At 38.6% G+C, this 26,085-nt stretch overlaps 1 protein-coding gene across 10 annotated transcripts in view; it reads left to right on the top strand.

Moving 5' to 3' along the window:
* The window catches only part of ralgps2 (Ral GEF with PH domain and SH3 binding motif 2), a 486,036-nt gene that overhangs the window by 454,754 nt on the left and 5,197 nt on the right, over positions 1 to 26,085 (top strand). For all 10 annotated transcript variants that reach the window (XM_069937722.1, XM_069937721.1, XM_069937720.1 and 7 more), the window contains 3 exons: positions 16,109 to 16,201; positions 17,916 to 18,021; positions 18,288 to 18,379. In XM_069937722.1, the coding sequence (XP_069793823.1) occupies positions 16,109 to 16,201; positions 17,916 to 18,021; positions 18,288 to 18,379 (291 nt within the window). The remainder of the gene's footprint in view (positions 1 to 16,108; positions 16,202 to 17,915; positions 18,022 to 18,287; positions 18,380 to 26,085) is intronic.

Raw genomic sequence — 26,085 nt, forward strand, 5'->3', positions numbered from 1 at the left:
GGCATATGACTTTCGGGAGCCACTCCCTCCCCCCCCCCCCGCCCAGGCAGACAAAATACACGTATAAACCGAAAAATCATCATTTCTTATATCCATAAAACCCCGGTCCATCAATTCAACCAATCTTATTCATAAACTCTTTTTTTTGAAAATCCAAACTTGATATTAAATTTTGCACCCTTTCCACCCTCCCAACACTGAGTTAAACATTGTTTACAATCAATAAAAGCTTTTTTTTAAATTTTTTTTTTCAAGTCTTCCTGAATTTCATCCACTGAATTAAAACACCTCTGAACATCCCAGTTCAACACCGAATCTTCCATTCTTCTCAGTCTCAAGTTGAATTTGTAGCTTACTTTCAAAAAAAGTTTTTTCAAATCTTTTAAAATTTTCTTGAACATAATTCCTTCGGTCTTGATCTTCTAAAGCATCTATGTTATTCATAAGTTCTTTCTTCTATGTTTCCCAATTTAATATCAAATTTTCCACTTTGTCAATCTTCTCAATGTTAAGTTGAAATTATTGTTTATTTTCAAGAAAAACTTATTCAAAATTTTTAACTCTTCTAGGACATTGCTCCTTCGACTTTAATTTTATAAATCATCAATCTTGTTCATAGTTTCTTTCTACTGAGTTTCCAAATTTAATAAAGTTTCCGTTTTTTCCAATTTTCTCAATATTAAACTGATCTTGTTGTTTAGTTTAAAAAAAAACCTTTTCAAAACTATTAAAATCTGTTTACAATGTATGCATACTCATAGATAATAAATTCAGTCTTCCAATATTCCATCCAAAAAAAATCACTGATAAACCTTATTGCAGGTCAAGGAGTTCCATATATATGTTTATCTTCAGAAAATATTTCAAATATTTCAAATCAACATTCGTCGCCATCTTTCAAAAAGGAATCCGAAATCAACTTTAATAAGTTCTGTTCTTAAGAAAATTCCAGCACCAACTCCGGCTCTGTCTGGGCAAATAGGTCAAATTTCTTCCAAAGTCAAAGAATGTAATTTTGTTCTGTATTTATAGATAATAAGTTCATCCTTCTGATATTCCATCCAAAAAAAATCACTAATAAACTTTAATGTTATCTGGATTTTTAAAACTCACGGGCAACCAATGCCAATTACTGCAATTTATCTTCATAAAACATTTCAAATCAATATTCATCACCATCTTTCAGAGGGGTGTCCAAGGCCAGCTTATCCGACAGTCCAATTAATGAGCTCCGTTCTTAAGAAGATTCCAGCCATGACTCCGTAGTTCTGTCTGGGCAAGTAGGCCGAGTTTCTTCCAAAGTCGGAGAGTGTAGTTTTGTTCTGTATTTGAACTCTATTTTCCTTAATCTTTGATGCCATTTTAAACTAAAAACAATTGATAAACAAAACAAAGACTTTTAACAGAAAAGAAATATTCTTAATACGGGTATTTATATAACTGCCTGGGGGAGACCGGGAAGGCACGTCCGCTCCCTACGCCATCTTGCCACGCCCCCCTATCATTGTATCTGTAATCACATATTCAAAACTGCTTCCTTCTGGTAACCTTAGACTGTTTCCCAATTTGTCCTTCAAGTAGGTTTTCAGTTGGTGGTATGCAAACATTGTATCGTGAGTTATATTTGTCCTTCATTTGTTCAAAAGATAATAATTTATTTCCCAAAAAACAATTTTCTATTCTTTTGATCCCTTTTCTCTCGCATTCTCTAAAGGAAAGGTTATCTATTGTGAACGGGATTAGTTGATTTTGTGTCAATATTAATTTTGGTAGTTGATAATTTATTTTATTCCTTTCTACGTGAATCTTCTTCCAAATGTTGAGCAGATGGTGCAATACTGGTGAATTCCTATGTTGAACTAACTTTTCATCCCACTTATATAGTATATGTTCAGCATCTTCTCCCCTATTTTATCTAGTTCTTATCTGGTCCAATCTGGTTTTTCCCTTGTTTGATAAAAATCTGATAGGTATCTTAATTGTGCTGTTCAATAACAATTCTTAAAGTTTGGTAGCTGTAAGCCTCCTTGTTTGTACCATTCTGTTAATTTATCTAGTGCTATCTTCGGTTTTCCCCCTTTCCATAAGAATTTCCTTATTATTTTCTTTAGCGCCTTGAAGAATTTCTCTGTTAGGTGAATTGGTAATGATTGAAATAGGTATTGTATCCTTGGGAAGATGTTAATTTTAATACAATTTATCCTTCCTATCAGTGTTGGTGGTAAGTTTTTCCAGTGCTCTAAGTCATCTTGTAATTTTTTTCATTAATGGCTGATAATTTAGTTTGTATAGATGGCCGAGATTATTATCCAGTTGTATACCTAGGTATCGAATTGCTTGTGTTTGCCATCTAAATGGTGATTCTTTCTTAAACTTTGTGAAATCCGCATTATTTATTGGCATTGCTTCACTTTTATTTGCGTTGATCTTGTACCCCGATACTTCTCCATATTCCTTCAATTTCTTATGTAATTCTTTTATTGATATTTCTGGTTCTGTTAAGTATATTATGACATCATCTGCAAATAGACTGATTTTATATTCCTTCTCTTTTATTTTTATCCCTCTTATTTTATTTTCTGTTCTTATCAGTTCTGCTAGTGGTTCTATAGCTAATGCGAACAGTGAAGGAGATAGTGGACATCCCTGTCTTGTTGATCTACTTAATTTAAATTGGTTTGATATATATCCATTTACTGTCACTTTTGCCAATGGTCCCTTATATAATGCTTTATATTTAAATTAATATATTTCTCTGGTAGGTTGAATTTTTGTAGTACTTTGAATAAATAATTCCATTCTACTCTGTCAAAGGCTTTCTCTGTGTCTAAAGCAACCACCACTGTTGGAGTTTTGTTTCCTTGTACTGCATGGATTAAGTTAATGAATTTACAGATATTGTCCGTTGTTCGTCTTTTTTTAATAAATCCAGTTTGATCTAGTTTTACTATTTTTGGTACACAGTCAGCCAATCTGTTTGTTAATAGTTTAGCTATTACCTTATAATCTGTGTTAAGTAGAGATATTGGTCTATACGATGCTGGTGTTAGTGGATCTTTCCCCATCTTTGGTATTACTGTAATTATTGCTGTTTTGTATGAATCTGGCATGTTTTGTGTTTTTTCAATTTGGTTCATTACTTCCAGGAGAGGAGGAATTAATAAGTCTTTAAATGTTTTATAGAATTCTATTGGGAGTCCATCCTCTCCCGGCATTTTATTGTTCGGTAGTTTTTTTTAATGTCTCCTGTATTTCTTCTATTTCAAATGGTTTTATTAATTTATTTTGCTCCTCTGTTTGCAACTTCAGTAGTTCAATTTTAGTTAGAAGTTCATCTATTTTGTCTTCTTTCCCTTCGTTTCCAGTTTGGTATAGTTGCTCATAGAATTCCCTGAAATTTTCGTTGATCTCCATTGGGTTAATTTGTTACACTATGTAATTTGTTACACTATGTAATTTGTTTGTCCTTTTTCCTTAATGCCAATACCATTCTTTTAGTTTGTTCTGTCTTAAGCTGCAACGCTAGTATTTTGTGCGTTTTTCTCCTAGTTCATAATACTTCTGTTTTGTCTTCATTTTGTTCTTCTCCACCTTATATGTTTGTAGTGTTTCATATTTTATTTTTTTGTCTGCCAATTCTCTTCTTTTAGTTATATCTTCCTTTATTGCTAATTTTTTTCTGTATTTGTTATTTCCCTTTCCAACTGTTCTATTTCCTGATTGTAGTCCTTCTTCATCTTAGTTACATAACTTATTATATATCCTCTGATGAATGCTTTCATTGCGTCCCATAGTATAAACTTATCTTTCACTGATTTCATATTTATTTCAAAGTACATTTTAATTTGTCGCTCAATTAATTCTCTAAAATCCTGTCTTTTAAGTAGCATGGAGTTTAATCTCCATCTATACATTCTCGGTTGGATGTTCTCCAGCTCTATTGCCAATAATAGGGGTGAATGATCCAATAACAATCTAGATTTATATTCCATTTTCCTAACTCTTCCTTGAATGTGGGCTGATAACAGGAATAGGTCTATCCTTGAGTATGTATTATGTCTACCCAAATAATATGAATATTCCTTTTCCTTTGGGTGTTGTTTCCTCCATATATCCAAAAGTTGCATTTCCTGCATCGATTTAATTATAAATTTGGTTACTTTGTTCTTTCTGTTACTCTTTTTTCCAGTTTTATCCATCTTTGAGTCCAAATTAAGGTTAAAATCCCCTCCTATTAATATATTCCCCTGCGTATCTGCGATCTTCAAAAAGATATCTTGCATAAATTTTTGATCTTCTTCATTAGGTGCGTATACAATGAGTAAATTCCAAAATTCTGAATATATCTGACATTTTATCATTACATACCTCCCTGCTGGATCTATTATTTCCTCTTCTATTTTGATTGGTACATTTTTATTGATTAATATAGCTACTCCTCTGGCTTTTGAATTATATGATGCTGCTGTTACAATCCCTATCCAATCTCTCTTTAATTTCTTGTGTTCCACTTCAGTTATATGTGTTTCTTGCACGAATGCTATATCAATTTTTTCTTTCTTCAGTAAATTTAACAGTTTCTTCCTTTTGATTTGGTTATGTATTCTGTTAATATTTAAAGACATATAGTTCAACATGGCCATTTCATGTTTTGTTTACCTTTCCTTTCTGTTTCCTCATCACCATCTTTCCCCCATATCCATTTCTGTTTTCTTTTTTTGAACACATTGTAAGACAACACTTCTAAAACATAAAATATTTCCACTATTCCCATGTCTAAAATTCCTTTAATCCCAATAGTCCCTCCCCTCTCTGAGTTGCCCTTTGTCCCTTGTCGGGCAACCACATCTCCCCTCTCCATTTGGATTGCGAACCCGCTCGCAAGCGTCAACTGATTTTGCAGTGACTGTTATTCTTCCCCACCCAGCCCCCCAGAATAACAAAGCTCACTTTCTTAATTCTCTCCTTACTTCCTTTCTTTCCCTTCTTAGTTCTTATTTATACTTTATTCTTCTTTTTTATATATAGTTTGTTGTCATTTTTGTTCTTGTTACATCTCTTCAAGAAGAGAGGGAACCTTGGTTTTCAAGGGATATTGGTGATATGATTAAGAAGAGAGAGGTGTATAACCGGTATAGGCAACAAAGAGCAAATGAAGTACTTGCAGAGTATAGAAAATGTCAGAGAATAATAAAGAAGGAAATCAGGAAGGCAAAAAGAAAGCATGAGGGTGCTTTGGGAGATATTGCAAAGATAAACCCAAAGGGTTTCTACAAGTTTGTTAAAAATAGGAGAATAACAAGGTACAAAATTGGTCCCCTAGAGGATCAGAGTGGTCATCTGTGTGTGGAGGCTCATGAAATGGTGGAGATCTTTTTTTGCATCAGTATTTACTCAGGAAACTGGCATAGAGCATCCGATGGGAAACAAATAGAATGTCATGAAACCTATGGAAATTAAGCAGGAGGAGGTGATTGCTGCCTTACATCGAATAAAGGTTGACAAATCCCCTGGGCCAGATATGATATTCCCTCAGAACTTGAAGGAGACAGATGTTGAAATTGCAGGAGCCCTGACGGTTATCTTCAAAATTACCTTAGCATTGGGAGAGGTGCCGGAATAGGTAAATTATTGGAAGGAGTTCTGAGATAAGATAGATAGGTATTTGGACAGCCATGGGCTGATTAAGAACAGTTAGCATGGCTTTGTGTGTGTTAGGTCATGTTTAACAAATCTTGTAGAATTTTTTGAGGAAGTTTCCAAGAAGGTAGATGATGGAAAGGCTGTGGATGTTCTCTGTATGGACTTTAGAAATGCCTTCGACAAGGTCCCACAAGGGAGGTTAGTTCAGAAGGTTAAGGCACTAAATATCCATAGAGTGCTTGTAAACTGGATTCGAAATTGGCTGAGTGGGAGAAAACAGAGAATGGTAAAGGATAGTTGCTTCTCAGACTGGAGGTTTGTGATGAGTGGTTTGCTACAGGGATCTGTGTTGGGACCATTATTGTTTGTTGTCTATATCAATAATCTAGATCAGGGGTGTCAAACTCAAATTCACGGAGGGCCAAAATTAAAAACTTGGACTAAGTCGAGGGCCGAACTAAATATTTATTGAAATTTTTCAACAACATCTGCATGTTTTCTCTTCTTTCAACATATGTAATGTTAAACTTTTTCTTATTAAAATAAATGTTTAATAATAGTTTTGGATAAACTCTTTCCAGAAGCATTAACAAATGAGAAATAAAATATTCAATAAATAATATTTCTCTATAGAGGATTTGTCAAATGTTGCTAGTGTGCTGTCGAATAGTAAAATCTGAGGGCTATTGAGAATGTGGGAAAATAACATGATTCCTGAAACAATCAAATGGGTGACTGATTGTGGACATGAACTCTAGCAGGGTTATTTGCCATGCCCTTTTTCCATTGGTATAGAAATCCTTTGATTTACACACTTTTCAAATTTTATGCCTAATGAGCTTGTATCTAGGTGCAGGACCATTTTTAACCAGGAATATATTTATCACTGTGACATGAAACTATTGGAAGATCATTTTAGCCTGAGATTAAAGTTCATAATACTTACTCAGGCCTGTGTGTGGGAGGGCGGGGTTTGCGGGCGATTGGGTTGGACAGTGCGGGGGCATCGGCTCTCGCTGCAGGGCGGCATCTCGGCGGATCAGCGGCCCCGTCACTGTGAGTCGCGGATCGGCCTGCGGCAGGGAGGGGTAGTGGGCAACGGTCCTAGCGAGGTCAGGCCCAAGGCCTCCGGTTCCGGGCACTGGGAAGCGGCCTTGGCTTCCCCTGACGCCGGCCAGGCCCCAAAACCAGAGTCCATGGTGAGACCCTGCAACGTAAACAGAGGAGGTGGGGGCGATTAGCAGGCTGACGCCAATGCATTCTGGGATTTGTTGTATTACTGTGCATGTGCTATACTGGCACGGCGGCCAGCAGGCCACCTGTAATACATTTTTGAAATGATCTTGCGGGACAAATTTGGCCCCCGGGCCAGAGTTTGACATGTGTGCCCTATGCCATCGGAACTCTGTAATTAGTAAGGGATTGCTTAAGGTGGGATGTGAGTGGGAAGGAAAGGGTGAGAATCACTGCTCTAGACCCAATTGTTACTGAAATATTTTGCTTGAGAAAAATTGTCATTGGCCCTTTTCCTTTAGTGTTCTGAAACCGTGCACATGACGAGTCAATGAGGGATGATTAAAGCAGTGGTCTTCAAACTTTTTCTTCCCACCCACAGACCACAGAGCACCAATGGCACAGGGACGTGGGTGGAAAGAAAAAGGTTGAGAACTGTTGTATTGTGGTAACTCCACATCTGATTAGGTTCATTGTTAGGCAAGTGGTCAGAGAAGAACCCACCTCCCCACCCCAAGAAAGGCTTAAATCACAGGAACAAAATAAGCTTCCGTCTCACTGCTCCCAATCTTACACACAGTCCTGATGTGGAATGTGGGGTCGTAGCTCTACGTTCACCCGAGTTCAGGTGCTGTCTGTGTGGAGTTTGTACGCTCTCCCCTTGTCTTGGACCAACAGGTCGGTCGCCTGACGAAGGCACCCGAACCCCCCGTTGAAACGCCGGTGTCCGGGGCGGTGGAGGAATTGGCTGAGAAGAGCGCGTTGCTCCCACCCCCCTCCCATGGTTGGAGAGGGATTAAACTGTGATCTCACGGCGCCGGGCTCGTCTCCAACAAAAGGAGCGGGAGGCAGGGTCCGCCGCGCACGGAGCGAGGGGGAAGGCATCGCCAACGAGACGTTCGGTCCGGCGTCGCCGCTGAAGCGCAGACCCAGCGAGGATTGTCCCCAACTCCAGCCGCGTCTGTGAGTCCGGGAGCCGGGCGGGCTGAGTGTGGCGCTCCGATCCCCGGGATTCAGGACTCTGAGATCCCTCCACACCTCCGGCGTCTTCATTTTCACCTTCAGTGTGCATGCGCTATACTGGTGCGGCGGCCAGCGGGCCAACTCTAATATATATTTAATATGATCTTGCGGGCCAAATATAATTATATCGCAGGTCAAATTTGGCCCGCGGGCCAGAGTTTGACATGTGTGATCTAGATGATAATGAGGTATATATGATCAGCAAGTTTGCTGATGACACAAAGATAGGAGGCATAGTGGATAGTGAGGAAAATTTTCAAAGCTTGCAGAAGGATCTGGACCAATTGGGAGAATGGGCCAGTAAATGGGTGATAAGGTTTAATGCAGACAAGTGTGAAGTATTGTATTTTGGAAGGGCAAATCAATGAAGGATGTTAACTGTAAATGGTAGGGCACTGAGGAGAGTGGAGGAGCAAAGAGGCCTGGGGATGCAGGTACATTGTTCCATGAAGGTGGTGTCGCAGGTGGACAGGGTTGTAAAGACAGCCTTTGGCATCTTAGCCTTTATAAATCAAACTATTGAGTATAGGAGTTGGGATGTTATGTTGAAGTTGCTTAAGATATTGGTGAGGCCAAATTTGGAATATTGTGTGCAGTTCTGGTGGCCTAACTAGAGGAAGAATATCTATATGAATGAAAGAGTGCAGAGAAGATTTACTAGAATGTTGCCAGGTCTTCAGGAGTTGCATTACAGGGAAAGAAAGATTAAACAGATTAGGACTTTATTCCTCAGAGCGAAAAAGAATAGGGGGAAATTTGAAAGAGATTTACAATATTATGAGGAGTATAGACAGAGTAAATGCAAACAGGCTCTTTCCACTTATATTAAGAGAGATAAGTACAAGAGGACGTGGCTTTAGGATGAAAGGGGAAAGGTTTAGTGGATACATTAGGGGGAACTCCTTCACTTAGAGAGTTGTGGGAATGTGGAATGAGCTGCCATCTGATATGGTGGATGTAGACTCAATCTTGAGTTTTAAGAATAAATTGGATAGAAACATGGATTGTAGAGGTCTGGAGGGTTATGGAATGGGAGCAGGTTATTGGAACGAGCTGAACAATGGTTGGTACAGACTAGAAGGGCAGAATGGCCTGTTTTCTATGCTGTAGTGTTCTATGGTTACATTTGATACAATGTGAATGAATTTGCTGAATATTATATTATGAGTACTCATGACTTTAAAACATCCAATAGAGTGGGACGGGTAGAGAGAAAGAGAAAGAAGGATATAAGGAAGGGTAGACAGTGAACTGATGTTGCCTTTTCCTTAAATTTGATTACTTGGAGGTATTTTAGAAATAAATTATGGAGCTATTTTGTTAGCAATCATTTAGTAACAGTTTGAACATTTTCTCTCTTTTTCAAAATGTAATTTCTAAATATAATTTATTTCTAATCTCTAAAAGATTATGTATGTGAAACACATTGCACGTGTGAAAAATATATTCACTTTATGACTATCAGCATATGAAAAGAAGTTACGAAAAGCTATTCATAAGGGTTAAAATGTATTTCTTGCAAGGAAATTCTATTTTGTGGCTTTCTTTCTAAAATATTTTTATTGATGTTTTACAATATAAACAATTGAACTGTACAATTATACAATGTGCAACAAGATTCAAGAAAGAAAAAAGTAAACTATTATACTCTATTCTCATAATAAGGAAATCCAAAGCACAATCATAACAATACACTAAGACTTAAAAACAACATGACCACTTCCTCTAAGCAATATTGCAAGTTGACATGAATAAATCAAGTGGAGAGGGACAATACCGCCAAAATTCCAGAACAATATTCTTTCTTTCTTTCTTCTTTCTTCTTTGGCTTGGCTTCGCGGACGAAGATTTATGGAGGGGGTAAAAAGTCCACGTCAGCTGCAGGCTCGTTTGTGGCTGACCAGTCCGATGCGGGACAGGCAGACACGATTGCAGCGGTTGCAAGGGAAAATTGGTTGGTTGGGGTTGGGTGTTGGGTTTTTCCTCCTTTGCCTTTTGTCAGTGAGGTGGGCTCTGCGGTCTTCTTCAAAGGAGGCTGCTGCCCGCCAAACTGTGAGGCGCCAAGATGCACGGTTTGAGGCGTTATCAGCCCACTGGCGGTGGTCAATGTGGCAGGCACCAAGAGATTTCTTTAGGCAGTCCTTGTACCTTTTCTTTGGTGCACCTCTGTCACGGTGGCCAGTGGAGAGCTCGCCATATAATACGATCTTGGGAAGGCGATGGTCCTCCATTCTGGAGACGTGACCCATCCAGCGCAGCTGGGTCTTCAGCAGCGTGGACTCGATGCTGTCGACCTCTGCCATCTCGAGTACCTCGACGTTAGGGGTGTGAGCGCTCCAATGGATGTTGAGGATGGAGCGGAGACAACGCTGGTGGAAGCGTTCTAGGAGCCGTAGGTGGTGCCGGTAGAGGACCCATGATTCGGAGCCGAACAGGAGTGTGGGTATGACAACGGCTCTGTATACGCTTATCTTTGTGAGGTTTTTCAGTTGGTTGTTTTTCCAGACTCTTTTGTGTAGTCTTCCAAAGGCGCTATAGGCCTTGGCGAGTCTGTTGTCTATCTCATTGTCGATCCTTGCATCTGATGAAATGGTGCAGCCGAGATAGGTAAACTGGTTGACCGTTTTGAGTTTTGTGTGCCCGATGGAGATGTGGGGGGGCTGGTAGTCATGGTGGGGAGCTGGCTGATGGAGGACCTCAGTTTTCTTCAGGCTGACTTCCAGGCCAAACATTTTGGCAGTTTCCGCAAAGCAGGACGTCAAGCGCTGAAGAGCTGGCTCTGAATGGGCAACTAAAGCGGCATCATCTGCAAAGAGTAGTTCACGGACAAGTTTCTCTTGTGTCTTGGTGTGAGCTTGCAGGCGCCTCAGATTGAAGAGACTGCCATCCGTGCGGTACCGGATGTAAACAGCGTCTTCATTGTTGGGGTCTTTCATGGCTTGGTTCAGCATCATGCTGAAGAAGATTGAAAAGAGGGTTGGTGCGAGAACACAGCCTTGCTTCACGCCATTGTTAATGGAGAAGGGTTTAGAGAGCTCATTGCTGTATCTGACCCGACCTTGTTGGTTTTCGTGCAGTTGGTCATGATAATTATCCATAAATGGGCCCCATGTCTTTTGGAACTTAACATTTGAATCCTTGATAGCATATTTAATTTTTTCTCGAGTTAAATAAACCTTAATATCTCTTAACCTGGAGTATTATCCATTTAATCAAAATTGGATGTCTGGCTAACAAAGATGTAAAAGATAAAATTTGGCTTTGAATGGAAGTCAATAATACATCAACATCTTGAGATAAACCAAAAAGAGCAATTAAAGGGAAAGGTTCCAATTTTAAGAATTACTGATATTGTTTGAAAAATATCTTTCCAAACTTCTTCTAAGTCAGGATATGTCCAGAACATATGAACTAAAGAAGCATCACCTATTTTACATTTGTCACAGAGAGGATTTATGTCTGAATAAAAACAACATAATTTAACTTTAGACATATGTGCAGTAAACAATGCTGGGCACTAAAGGAAGTAATGTTAATCAAATTAAAAATGTAAAGATTCAAATCCTGCTCCCAGACATTCTTGATTTTAATTTTGGGGGGCTAGTCTTAGATCATCCAAATTATTTTAAAAAAAGAGATATTAAGCCTTTATGGGAAGATAGTAGATCAAAAAAGGTTTTGAGAACAGTCGCTTCAGGGATTCGAGGAAAATCAGAGATCTGAGATTGTAAATATCGGAAAAAATGAGTTTTGTGTAAATTAAATTTTACCAATTGTTCAAAAGATGAATAATTGTTGCTCATAAAAAGGTCTTTAAAACATTTAATACCCAATCTGTACTAGTCATTGAAAGCAGTGTCTTGTAAAGAAGATTGAAAAAGGTGATTGGATATAATAGGGCCATCAGGAGAAAAACTCTTAAATCCAAAAAACCTTCTAAATTGTACCCATATTTTAAAACTCTGTTTAATTATGTTATCAATTATTTTATATAAAGAAGAAGATAAGGAAGACCCAAGAATTGCAAACAAGGAAGTATTCTTAAATTAAGAGAGGGTCAAGAACTTCAAATTCATGGGTGTCAACATCTCCGAGGATCTGCCCTGGAGCCTCCACATTGATGCAAACACAAAGAAGGTTTGCCAGCGGCTATTCTTTGTGAGGTGCCTGAGGAGATTTGGTATGTCTCCGAAGACTCTCGTAAACTTCTGCAGGTGTACCATGGAGAGCATTCCGGTTGGTTGCATCACTATCTGGTAGAGAGGCGCCAGCTCTCAGTTCAAGAATAAACTCCAGAGGGTTGTTAACTCAGCCTGCGATATCACAGACACCAGACCACTCCATCGAGGACATTACATGAGACAGTATCTTAAAAAAGTAGCCTCTATCCTCAAAGACCCCACCACCCAGGCCATGCCCTCTTCACTCTGCTACCATCGGGAAAAAGGGACATGAGCCAAAAGATGAGCACTCAACAGCACAAGGACAGCTTCTTTCCCACCGCCATCAGATTCCTGAATAATCAGTGAACCATAGAAACAGCCTTACTATTATTTCTACTTTTACAGTAATGTTGTAAGATGGTTATAATATGAATGTTTACACTGTGATGCTGCCGCAGACCCCAACTTACAGGACTTGATCATGACAAATTCTTATTCTAATTCTGAAGATATTAGTGAATCCGGTGAATTTAGGAATGAAAATTGGTATAGATTTCAAGAAGATTGTTTACATATTCATTGAGTGTCTCTATAGTAACAATCTTCGAGCCAAGGTTACAGCTGGATTTTCGGCCATCTTAGAGAGATTTCCAATTAGTTAGTTTCTTTGTCCTACAAAATGGTAAAGGATTTAGAATGTTCCAACATCTTTTATTGACCGTTTAACCATCATTTAATCCTAAGTTAACAATGTTTAGTACCATCTAATAAAGTTTTTATGGCTTGTAACAATGTATAGCTAATATTTGCAAGTGATTATAAAGGAAAATAGTCACTACACTACTCATGTACTTCTGTTTCTCTGACCTTTGAGACCTTTGCCTGCAGTTGTTTGAAGCTGTTAAACCTTGAGACCCCACAAAGAGAATGGTAACATGCATTACATGGTACTTATGCTTATCATTATTCAGTCTCTGAAGAATCGTTTCCAAAACATTTCAATATTCCTCTTTTTCAGTTATTATTTGGCATCATGTTCCATTCCTTGCACAATATCTACAAATTCTCTGCTTTAGCCAGCAGACAACCACCTGGTCATGAAGTCTTTTAACTGCCATTATTAGCATTAGAATTTTGGCAAATGCTGCTCTACATACTACATAGTCCTGATTATTCCCATAGACTCTGTGGATATCACCAAAGCTACTGGCAATGACATTCATTTGGCAATTACATATAGCAGTCAACTGCTCCAAGGATATAACAACTGAATAAGATTCCTTTCACCATACTCTGGATCCTGGCTGCAGCTACGACAATAGTTATATTGATTAGGGGACACGCCAAGACCTTATTAATTTGTAAAACTGTTAGGAAGACAATGTCCAGGTTTCATAAGCTTTTCAACATACTCAAGGCTATTAAAATGTCCTCTTTGATCATTGAACTTTGAATTAAAATGGGCGCTCTCTCTCTCAACACACACACACACACACACACACACACACACACACACACACACACACACACACACACACACACACACACACACACACACACACACACACACACACCCCTCCGTTATGTTTGGGACAAATACACTTCTATTATTTGCCTTTATGCTCTACGTTTTTCAATTTGTATTCAAACAATTCAGATGCAATTAAAGTGCTCTTTTCAGATTTTATTCAAGGTTATTTGTGTATATTTTGGTTTGGCCACGTAGAGATCACTCCACTTTTGATACATAGTTCTTTCATTTCAGGGTACCATAATGTTTGGGATACCTGGCTTCACAGGTGTTTGTGAGTACTCAGGTAGGTTTAATTGCTTCATAGGTGCAGGCATAAGTGATTCAGGCTTGCTTCTAAGCCAGTGGTTCTCAACCTTTTTCTTTCCACTCACATACCACTTTAAGTAATCCCTATGCCATAGGTGCTCTGTGATTAGTAAGGGATTGCTTAAGATGGTATGTGGGTGGAAAGAAAAAGTTTGAAAATCACTGTTTTAATCGTACCTAATTGACTCATTATGTGCGTGGTTTCATAACTCCAAAGAAAATGGGCCAATGACAATTTTTCTCAAGCAAAATATATCAGTAACAATTGGGTCTAGATCAGTGATTCTCAACCTTCCCTTCCCACTCACTTACCACCTTAAGCAATCCCTTACTAATCACAGAGTACCTATGGCATTGGGATTACTTAGTTGTATGTGAGTGGAAAGAAAAAGGTTCTGAATCATTGTTCTAAGTTTTTGATCACCTTTGGAGTCTGTAGTTTCCATTTTCCAATGTGAGGACCCGAAATGTGCCAATGAATGTCAAAGAAACCATTATGAGGCTGCAAAACAAGAATAAAACAGTAAGAGGGATTGCCCAAACATTAGGATTACAAAAATCAGCAGTTTAGAAATCATTAAGAAGAAAGAGTGTACTGATGAACTCAGTAATCACAAAGGGACTGTTAGGACAAGGAAGACCTCCACTGTTGACGACAGAAGAATTCTCATCATCATGAAGAAAAATCCTCAAACATATGCCCGACAGATTACAAAACTCTTCAGTAGGCAGGTGTGGTTATGTCAATCACTACTGTCCGCAGAAGACTTCATAAAAATAAATACAGAGGCTACTCCTGAAGAGTGTATTTGATCTGTCAGTCATAGGTTTGGGGATTTTTTTTCATGATGATGAAAATTCTTCTATCATCAGCAATGGAGATCTTCCTTGACGATTACTGAGCTCACCAGTACGTTTTTTCTTCTTAATGATGTTCTAAACCAGGGGTTCCCAAACGTTTTGTTCCTCTGTACCCCTTGGGGATTTTTATAGGTTCCTGGATACATCTAAAAATTAAGGATAAAAAAAACATGACATTGTACAATCTGACTGCAGATTATAACACCATGTATTGTACAGTAGTGGTTATTCTCTCAAACCCAATGTACCCCCTGAAAAGTGCAAATGTACCACTGGGGGTAATCCTAACATTTGGGTGATGTCTCTTCCTGTTTTATTCTTGTGTCTCAGCCTCATAATCGCTTCCTTGACATTCATTGACACAACTCTGGTCCACATATTGAAAAATGGCAACCACAGATTCCAAAGATGATCAAAAACCTAGCTAGAAAGCCTAGCTCTCTTATACCTGCACCAATGAAGCAATTTAACATAACTGAATACTCACAAACACCTGTGAACTAAATGTCCCAATGCCTCATTATGGTTCCCTGAAATGAGGGAACAATGTATAAAAAGTTCTGAAGTTTCTACATGGTCCAACTAAAATGTATACAAATAACCCTGAATAAAATCTGGAATTTGCACTTTAATTCCATGTGAATTGTTCGAAAAAAAATTTAAAACTAGAGCGCAGAGGCAAATAAAGGAAAAAAAGTGTCTTTTTCCAAACATTTTAGAGGGGACTGTGTATATGTGTGTGTCTAATATATATGCACCCACACTGTGACACACATATGTGTGTGTTTATGTGTGTGTGTGTGAATCTCTCTCTCTCTCTCTCTCTCTCTCTCTCTCTCTCTCTCTCTCTCTCTCTCAGACACATACATACACACACCTGGTGGTTTTAGTTTTGAGTTAAACTGCAGGCTTTTCATTGGAAGATCTCAGCTGGGTGATGTTAAAAATATATATATCAATGCCATACCCCAAGGAAGGTTGTATTTCTCTTTATAATTTTGTTTTAGAAAATTTTGAATTTAACTTTGAATTTCTATGTGGTTGAAATGTAATTATTGATGTATACATATGCAAACGTTTATCAACTCCAGACAAGGAATTTGTTGTTTCAAGCAGTTTTTATCCATATTAATCTTAATTTGGATGAAACAGTCATGAACTAGCCATGTTCTGAAATTTGATTGATAAAGAATAGTTCAAGATTATAGCATTAATTTAATTAGAAAACATAACTCTACAATTTTCACACACTTCATGTAAGACCCATATCCCTCTGTGTTCTGTTATTACTAATACATATGTTCAGTAATCTAATGAGTTACCAATTGTGTTTTTTTTTGTGAAGGTTGCATCATGGACCAAGTACTGGGTGGCATTATGTGGAACAAAACTTTATTACTATTCAGCCAAATCTTTAAAGCCAACAGAAAGAAAACATGTAAGTACCTCTCTTCGAATCTGGTTTGCTTTCAAATTGCTAACATTCCAATGAAAGCAATTTACTGCATTAAACATAATCAGTCTTTGTCAATAACAGTAGACAGCTCCCATTGGAAAGTTTTGTGCAGCAGATCTTAAGGGAGAACATCTGTGCTTCACATTACATTGGCACAATGTAGCAGATTTGCTACTTCTCATGTTGCACTGGAAGTTACAAAGTAATATTTGGTGATAAAAGTTTAAAAATGAACACATTTATGATGTGTCTTTGTGACACAAGGATGCTCTAGCCTGTTTTACAACCAAGTCAGTTCATTTTTGAATGTGGTCATTTTCTTTTAGATACACTGAAATGAATATATTGCTGAATGTATATGCAAAGTGGTACAGCACTTGGGCATGTTAATGAACAGATAAGCCTAGAGGTCCACATGCATAGTTCCCAGGTGATTGGATGGTGAAAAAGGAACATGATATGCTTGCCTTCATAAGTTGGTGTATAGAATATAAGAGTTGGGATGCCATGTTGCAACTTTATGTAACATTGGTTAGATTAACTGTGTGCAATTCTGGTTGCCACTCTGTAGGAAGGATGTGATGGAGAGAGTGCAGGGAAGATTCACTAGAATGTTGCCTGGATTGGAGAACTTTAGTTATTTGGAGAGATTGGTTTGGCTGAACTTGTTTTTCCAGATACAAAAGAAGCTAAGTGATTGTCTAATAAATGTATATAAGATAGAGGTTTCAAAAATGAGAAGACAGAGATTTAAGGCGAGAGGAAGGCATTTCAAAGGCTGCCTGTGAATAATTGATATCTGGAGCCCGCTGCCAGAGTAGATGGTGGATTCAAATGCAGTTCCATTTAGGAGGTATTAGATATTTAAATTGGCAAAGCATCGAAAGGTAGGGGGCAAAAATATCAAAATTGGTCCTATCATGGTGCTTAGTACACTAGCTATTTTATGACTACCAGAGAACCCATTAGACTCTTCACAGCATACACTGCTTGCTTATTTAGTTTTAAAGATCAGTCCTGTGAGGGAACAGCTGGAGCATTTTGTTTTCCATTGGCCAGAAATGGATAGGTTTCTTCAGGCTGTGAGAATGTCATTTGAAATAAGGAAGGTAACTACTAAATGAGTTAGCAGATAATACAAAGGTACGTGGAGGAATAGGTAGTGTTGAGGAAACAGAGGCTACAGAATGGGCAGAGAAATGGCAATGAAATACAATATCGGAAAGTATATGGTGGTGGAATCAGATTTTTAGATTTAAGAAGCTTCAAGATAGTCATGTGAATGTGAAAGGAATGGAGGGATATCTGATGGGTGTAAACAGCAGATTTTTTTTGTTTGATTATGGGCATCATGTGACTTGTTGGACTTGATCCAGTGTCCCTGTAAAACTTCCTTCAAACTCATCTCATCATTCCATTATCAATCATTTTCCTCTATTGTCAACTAACATCCATTTCCCTTTTTGAGATGCCTTGAGAGGGTTTTCCTACAAGTTAAAGCATTTTTGTTTTGTTTTAAGCTGAACTGTAGCACAAGTCCATTAATCCAGCCTAGTGTGTCCCAAAAATTCCACATTTTTATTTTACATTTTAGTTATCCACTGTTAAAGCAATGCAGTTCCTCTGCTTATCCAATTGGAGTCAGTTCCTTCATGATCCCAATCTTTTTGATGTCTATAAAATTTCTGTTATTCAGTTCAAATCAAGTTTGAGTAAGAGTGTTTCTGTCGTGGGTTGGATGGTGATGATGGCTGATGACCCAGAGCATCCAGATGTTTTCCAGCTTACAGATTCTGAAAGGGGTGAGTAATGGATGGAAAAAGTTTTATTTTCCACTCATTTTATGTATGTTTCAAACTATCCCTATAACTGAGTATAGGAAAATGATTGTTTTGCAAATGTTTATCATTGTTGTTTAAGTATATAAAATTGTTTTTTTTCCAATTCACAATGGGACAATCTGTTTTCCTAACTTTTGAAACAAAAACCTGGTAATGTTGAATTCAATATTGTATCAGAACTAAAAAAAAATTATCTTTTTCCACTCCATTCTCATTTTCATTTCCAGGAAATTCTTACAAATTCCAAGCTGGTAATAGAGGGAATGCAATGCTGTGGTTTAAGCATCTGAGTTCTGCCTGCCAAAGCAACAGACAACAGGTACAATCAATCTCATACTTAAAAGTACGGCTTCATGAATATTAAGACAAGTTTTTCAGTGCATAATAAATTTGATTTGAATTCAATTTTTCATCATAAAGATATAAATTGGTGAATATCTAGATTTTGCATTGCAAAATAAGTTGTTCTATCTTTCCATTTATATCCTAAAAGACTATTTGCCAAACATTAACAACAATTGCTGGGAGAATGTCATTTCTGAGTGACCTGTGAAAACTTGTGTAAATTGCAACCTTCAGGGGATCAAAAAAATAAAAATCAAATTGGGGCATGAGGTGACTGAGTCACTCATTGAGGTTTAAACTAATTTTACTAATTAAACTAATTTGGCAGGGGTATGGGAACCAGAGTGATATGGAAAAGGGTAGGGAAGATAAAGTAATGGTCAGGAAAAGTAAAATAGGAAAAGTAATGTTGGGAGGAGAAAGTAAAAAATCAGATGGTGCAGTGAGTTTTCAGGTCAATGATAGTGTTAAGAAAATTACAAAGAAAAATAGTGGGCAGAAAAATCAAAAGAAAAGATTACAGAAGTCACTATTAAAAGGACAAAGAGTATAAGGGCACTTTATCTGAATGCCCGCAGTATTAGAAATAAGGTTAGTGAACTTGAGGCGCAAATCGGTACCCATGCCTATGATTTGGTAGCCATCATGGAAACATGGCTACAAGGTGACCCTAAATGGGAATTAAACTTTCAAGGGTATCAGGTGGTGCAAAGAGATAGACAGGATGGTAAGGGAGGTGGAGTTGCACTCTTAATCAAAGATGAGCTCCAAGCAGTAGTGAGGGATGATATAAGATCTAAAGAGCATAATGTTGAGTCCATTTGAGTAGAGATAAAGAATAACAAAGGGAATAAATTATTGGTGGGTGTTATCTATCGCCCACCAAATAACAATAGCTTAGTGGCACAGGAAATAAATAGAGAGATAAGTGAGGCATGTAATAATGATACGGCAGTAGTAATGGGGATCTTTAACTTCCACATAGATTGGGAAAATCAAGTAGGTCATGGGAGTCTGGCAGAGGACTTCATAGAATGCATCCGCAATAGCTTTCTTAAGCACCATATTAATGAACCAACAAGAGAAAATGCTCTCCTGGATCTAGTGTTGTGCAATGAGATAGGTAGAGTAAATGATGTAATAGTCAGAGACCAACTGGGAAATAGCGATCATAATATGATTGAATTTCTCATTCAGATGGAAGGGGAAAATAGTTAGATCTAAAACTAATATATTATGCTTAAACAAGGGTGACTATCATAGGATGAGGGAGGAATTGGGCAGAGTGGACTGGGAGCACAGGCTAATTGATGAAACAGTTGAGGAACAGTGGAAGATTTTCAAAGAAATATTTTGTAATGCTCAACAAAAATATATTCCGGTCAGGAAAAAGGGCAGCAAAAGAGGGAAAAATCAACCGTGATTAACAAAGGAAATAAAGGAGAGTATAAAATTGAAGCCGCAGGTGTACAAAGCTGCAAAGAGCAGTGAGAAACTGAAAGATTGGGATAACTTTAAGAGACAACAAAGGGTAACAAAGCGGGTAATAAGAAATGGGAAAAAGGATTATGAAAGTAAATTGGCTCAAAATATAAAAACAGAAAGCAAAAAATTTTATAAATATATAAAACGGAAGAGGGTGGCCAGAGTTAACATAGGACCCTTGGAGGATGAGAAAGGAAAACTGGTAGCAAATAATGAGGAAATGGCCGAGGCATTAAACAAATATTTTGTCTCAGTCTTCACAGTGGAAGACACGTCAAGCATGCCCAAGTGCGGAGTTAAGGATGCGAATGTTGGAGAGGACCTTGATAAAATAGTTGTTACAAAGGAAGTAGTGATGGAGAAACTAATGGGACTAAAGCCAGACAAATTTCCTGGTCCTGATGATATGCATCCAAGGGTTCTGAAGGAAATGGCAGAAGTTATAATTGATGCATTGGTGGTCATATACCAAAATTCCTTGGATTCTGGGCAGGATCTGGCAGACTGGAAGACAGCAAATGTCACGCCACTTTTTAAGAAGGGATGTAGGCAGAAGACTGGAAATTATCGGCCAATTAGCTTGACGTCTGTAGTTGGAAAAATGCTTGAAGCCGTCATTAAAGATGAAATAGTGAAACTTTTGGAACGTAAGGGTTCAATCAGGCAGACGCAGCATGGTTTTAGAAAGGGAAGATCTTGTTTGACAAACTTGTTAGGATTCTTTGAGGATATAATGGGTGCGGTGGATAGAGGGGAACATGTTGATGTTGTATATTTGGATTTCCAGAAAGTGTTTGATAAGGTGCCGCACAAGAGACTTATCAGTAAGTTACAGGTAAGTGGAGTCTGGGGAAGTATATTAGCCTGGATTGAAAATTGGTTGTCTGACAGGAGGCAGAGAGTCGGGATAAATGGGAGTTTTTCAGGTTGGCAGAGAGTCATAAGTGGGGTGCTGCAGGGGTCGGTGTTAGGCCCACAACTGTTCATCATTTACATTGATGACTTGGAGGAGGGGATAAAATGTGGTGTAGCCAAGTTTGCGGATGACACCAAATTGAGTGGAAGAGCAAATTGTAATGAGGATGTGGAGAGACTGCAGAGGGACATAGTTAAACTGGATGAGTGGGCAAAGGTCTGGCAGATGGAGTACAATGTTAGTAAGTGTGAGGTTATCCACTTTGGTAAGAAAAATAAAAGAGCTGAATATTATTAAAAGGGTGAAAAACTACAGCATGCTGTTGTGCAGAGGGACTTGGGAGTGCTTGTGCATGAATCGCAAAAAGTTAGGTTGCAGGTGCAGCAGGTTATTAAGAAGGCAAATGGAATGTTGGCCTTCATCGCTAGAGGAATTGAATTCAGGAGTAGGGAGGTAATGTTGCAACTGTATAAGGTACTGGTGAGACCGCACCTGGAGTATTGTGTCCAGTTCTGGTCTCCATATTTGAGGAAGGATATACTGGCTTTGGAGACGGTCCAGAGGAGGTTTACTAGGTTGATCCCTGGGATGAAAGGGTTGACTTATGATGAAAGATTAAATCATCTAGGATTGTATTAGCTCGAGTTCAGAAGAATGAGAGGAGATCTTATAGAAACATATAGGATTATGAAGGGTATGGATAGGATAGATGTAGGAAGGTTTTTTGAGCTGGCCGAGGAAACTAAAACGAGAGGACACAGTCTCAAGATTCGCGGGAGTAGATTTAGGACAGAGATGAGGAAGAATAGTTTTTCCCAGAGAGTAGTGAATGTTTGGAATTCTCTAACCAGGGAAGTGGTTGAGGCTGCTTCATTAAACATATTTAAAATTTGGTTAGATAAATTTTTACATGATAGAGGAATTAGGGGATATGGGGAGAAGGCAGGTAGGTGGAGTTAGGTCATAAATTAGATCAGCCATGATCGTATTGAATGGCAGAGCAGGCTCAATGGGCCATTTTTGGCCTACTCCTGTTCTACTTCCTATGTTCCTATGTTCATTCATATGGATTATGATCAGAAAAGGTGTGGACGCTACTGAGAAAAAGCTCAAAGAGACAACAGAGGAAAAAGCACTAGAAGTGCCACCACAGAGCTTTTGCTCCTCCAGGCCTCACCTAGGGCAAGCAGGGCCTGTTAAGGATTGGCCTGTACAGCCACTCCAAGATGCACATATCAAACCCCATAAACTGACTGAAAGGAACCATCATCATCCTATGGGATGGATAGCCAGAAGTTTGTTGGAGATGGAGGCATAAACTAGAGGGTCCTAGAAGGACCCATCACTTCAGAATGCTGAATGTATAGGCAGCAAAGTTAGCCTAGCAATATTTTGGCAGCACAGTTGGCATAATGGTTAGCACAACACCTTTGATTCCCACGCTGTCTTTAAGGAGTTTGTACGTTCTCCCCGTGTCTGTGTGGGTTTTCCCCATGGGCTCAGGTTTCCACCCACTGTTCAAAATGTACCAGGGGTGTAGGTTAATTGGGTGTAAATTGACTGGCATGGACTTGTGGGCTGAAATGGCCTGTTACTGTACTGTATGTCTAAATTTAAATTTAAAATCTAGTGCTGTCTGTAAGGAGTTTATATATTCTCCCCAAGTCTTCGTGGTTTCCTCCAGATACTCTGGTTTCCTCCCATCCTCCAAAATCAGATGGGGTTTGTAGGTTGATTGCTGTACTAGGGTGGCATAGAATTGTGAGCCGGAAGGTCCTGTTACCGTGTTGTATGTCTAAAATTTAAATTTAAAATAAAATTAAAATAGGGGCACCGATGCATGCTGAGATAAGATCCCACATGTAATCAAGTAACTCTTCTTCCCCTGTGCTATTTTCAAAAAGAATGATAATTTTATTTTATTTTTAACTTAACCTAAGAAAATCCTGTCCCTCTTCTACCATCCACAGGTTGTTAGCAATTGAAGGGTTATCCAACATATTAGTAAGTAGTGATCATAATATGAGTTCAGTTTCAAATTTGAAAAGGAGAAACTGATATCAGGTGCATCAATATTTCAGTGGAACAAAGGAAATTACAGTGGTTTGAGAGAGGAACTGGCCCAAGTTGACTGGAAAAGTAAGCTCGATAGAGGGACGGCAGAGCAGAATTGGATGATATTTCCACAAGAAATAAGGAAAGTGAAGGATAGATATATTCCAAGAAAAAAGAAAATTATAAGGAAAAATGGCACAAATGTGGCTAACAAGAGAGGTTAAGGCTAAAATTAAAGCAAAAGGGAGGGCATACAAGGAAGTAAAATTTAATGGGAAACAGAGGACTAGGAAACTTAAAAACATGCAGAAAGAAGCTAAGAAAGTCAATAGGAAAAAAAGATGAATTATGAAAGGAAGTTGGCAAATAGCATACAAAGGATACTGAGTTTTTTTAATATATGAAGAGGAAAAGAGAGGCATGATGCTGGATAAATTATAATAGGTAACAAAGAGATGGTAGAGGAACTAAATGAGAATTTTGCATCAGTCTTCACTGTAGAAGACATTAGCAATATACCTGATAGAGGTTTCAGGGAACAGAATTAAATACAGTTAAGATTACTAGAGAGAAAGTGCTTGGTAAACTAAATGGACTAAAGATAGATAAGTCTCACAGATCAGATGAGGTGTACCCATGGGTTCTGAAGGAGGTGGCTTTAGAGTTTGTGAAGGCATTGGAAATGATTTTCCAGGAATCAATAGACTCTGGCATGGTTCTGAAGGAGTGGAAGGTCACAAATGTAGATCTGCTGTTTAAGAAAGGAGGGAGGCAATTAGAAAATTATTGTAGGATGGACAAGGCAGAGGCTGTAGATGTTGTTTATTTGGATTTTCAAAAGGCCTTTGATAAGGTGCCACATAAGAGGCTGCTTAATAAGATGAGAACCCTTGGAATTACAAGAAAGATATTAGATTGGGTGGGCATTAGCTGATGGGCAGAAGGCAAAGGGTAGGAATAAAGGGATCCTGTTCTGGTTGGTTTCCGGTTACTAGTGGTGTTCCACAGTGGTCAATATTATATCTGCTTCTTTTTACAATGTATATCAATGATTTAGATTATGGATTAAATGGTTTCGTGGCTAAGTTTGCAGATGACACCAAGATGGATGGAGGAGCAGGAAGTGTCAAAGAAACCAAAAGGTTGCAGAGAGACTTGAACTGTTTAGGAGAGTTGGCAAGGAAATGGCAGATGAGATACAATGTTGAGAAATGTACGAATGTACATTTTGGAAAAATAATTAAACAGGTAGATTATTATTTAGGTGGGGAGAAAATTCAAAATTCAGAAGTGCAATGAGACTTGGAGGTTCTTGTACAGGATACCCTGAAGATTAACAACCAGGTTGGATTGGCAGTAAAGAAAGCGAATGCTATGTTGTCATTCATTTCAAGAGGAAATAGTGTATAACAGTAAGAAGGTATTGATGAAGCTCTGCGGTGAGACCTCATTTGGAGTACTGTGTGCAGTTTTGGGCTTATCTTAGAAAGGATGTACTAATGTTAGAGAAAGTTCAGAGATTTATGAGGATGATCCTGGAATGCAAGGGCTAACATATGAGGAGTGTTTATCGTCTCTTGGACAGTATACATTGTATAGAAGAATAAGAGGGAATCTCTTAGAAACATTTCAAATGCTGAAAGGATTGGACAGAGTAGATGTGAGTAAGATGTTTCCCTTGGCACGCAAGTCCAAGGCAAGAAGACACAGTCTTAGAATTAGAGGGTAACCATTTAAAACTGAAATGAGGAGAAATTTCTTTAGCGTCATGGATTTGTAGAATTCATTGCCACATACAGCTGTGGGGCCCGATCATTGGGGGAGTTTAAGGAGGAGATTGATGGGTATCTAATTAGTCAGGATATCAAGGGATATGGGGAAAAAAATGGAAATTGGAACTAGATGTGAGAATGGTTTTAGCTTATGGTGGAGTGGCAGAGCAAACTCAATGGGCCAATTTGGCCTACTTCTGTTCCTTTATCTTGTGATTTTGTGTTATTTGGAGCGGTGGTTTTCTAAATAATGAATTGCATATTTTAGTTTCTAGAAGGAGCTTCTCATAAGCACTTTGACCTCCTTTCATCCACGTCCCTTTGTTATGATCTTATTTTTCCCAACTCTTATTCAAACAAGGTAGGTTCTTGTTTAAATTTCTTCATTGGCTAATTAGCTATAACCAATAAAAGGAAGGTAAGGTCAAGCAGAACAGCCATTGTGGAGTGGCCCAGTGTATGAGTGGGAATTTGAGGCTTTGGTGATCAGAGGCTGAGGTAGTCATGTAAGAGTAAGGACAGGTTTTTCTCATTCTTTCCTCTTTAAAAGACAGTGGGAATGACAGCCAAGACAGGAGCATGCACCTCATGCAGAAAGTGGATAGTCAGGGAAGCCAACGGTATCCCTCCTAACCATCTGTGAGAAGTGCATCCAACTGCAGCTCCTTACAAACCATATTAGGGAATTAGAGCTGGAGCTGGATGAACTCTGGATCAATCAGAAGGCTGAAGGGATGATGGACAGGAGTTAGAAAAACACCATTATACCCAAGATTTTCTTGCAAAGTTAGACAGAATTTTAAGTCCCAAAACATTTTTTTTCCCCAAGTGGAAAACTGTCAGATGTTGATTCAGGATTTAAACCTTTTGTACGTAACTCAAATATTCCTGAACATACTCATTTGTTTACCTCTTTTGCACTCTCATATTTAAATTTGAATATATCCATTTTCCTTTGGGTCATTCATAATGTGAGAATAGTGAAAATGTTGAAAAATAAAGTGGAAATCTTCACAAGGACTGGATGTTTTGTGCTTAATTCCACTTCTCATTCCCTGTTCATGGCCAATTGTATTGCCTGGTTGGAGCCACGTGCAAATTAAAGGAACACCACCTTGTATTGTATGTTTGCAGACTTCAGCCAGACAGCATCACATTAACTGCTCCACTTTCTGGTAACCTCCCCCTCCCACTGCACCCCACCCCCCCACCCCCACCCCCATCCCCACCATTGTTTTCTCAACCAACCTCTTATTTTCCCTTAACTCTCTGGCCACATTCTTCCTCCTCCTTCTCTTCCCCACTCTCTCCAGCTGCCCATATCTGACTGACATCTTCCTTTCTTCAGTTTCCAACTCCTTTCCCTTCTGTCCTCCTGTCATAGTGCATCTTCACCCTCCGTCGCTTCCTCCTACACCTCCTTGCTTACTTTTTCCCCTCATATCTATATTC

This window comes from Narcine bancroftii, chromosome 5 (genome assembly GCF_036971445.1).
Source record: "Narcine bancroftii isolate sNarBan1 chromosome 5, sNarBan1.hap1, whole genome shotgun sequence".
Taxonomy (NCBI): Eukaryota; Metazoa; Chordata; class Chondrichthyes; order Torpediniformes; family Narcinidae; genus Narcine; species Narcine bancroftii.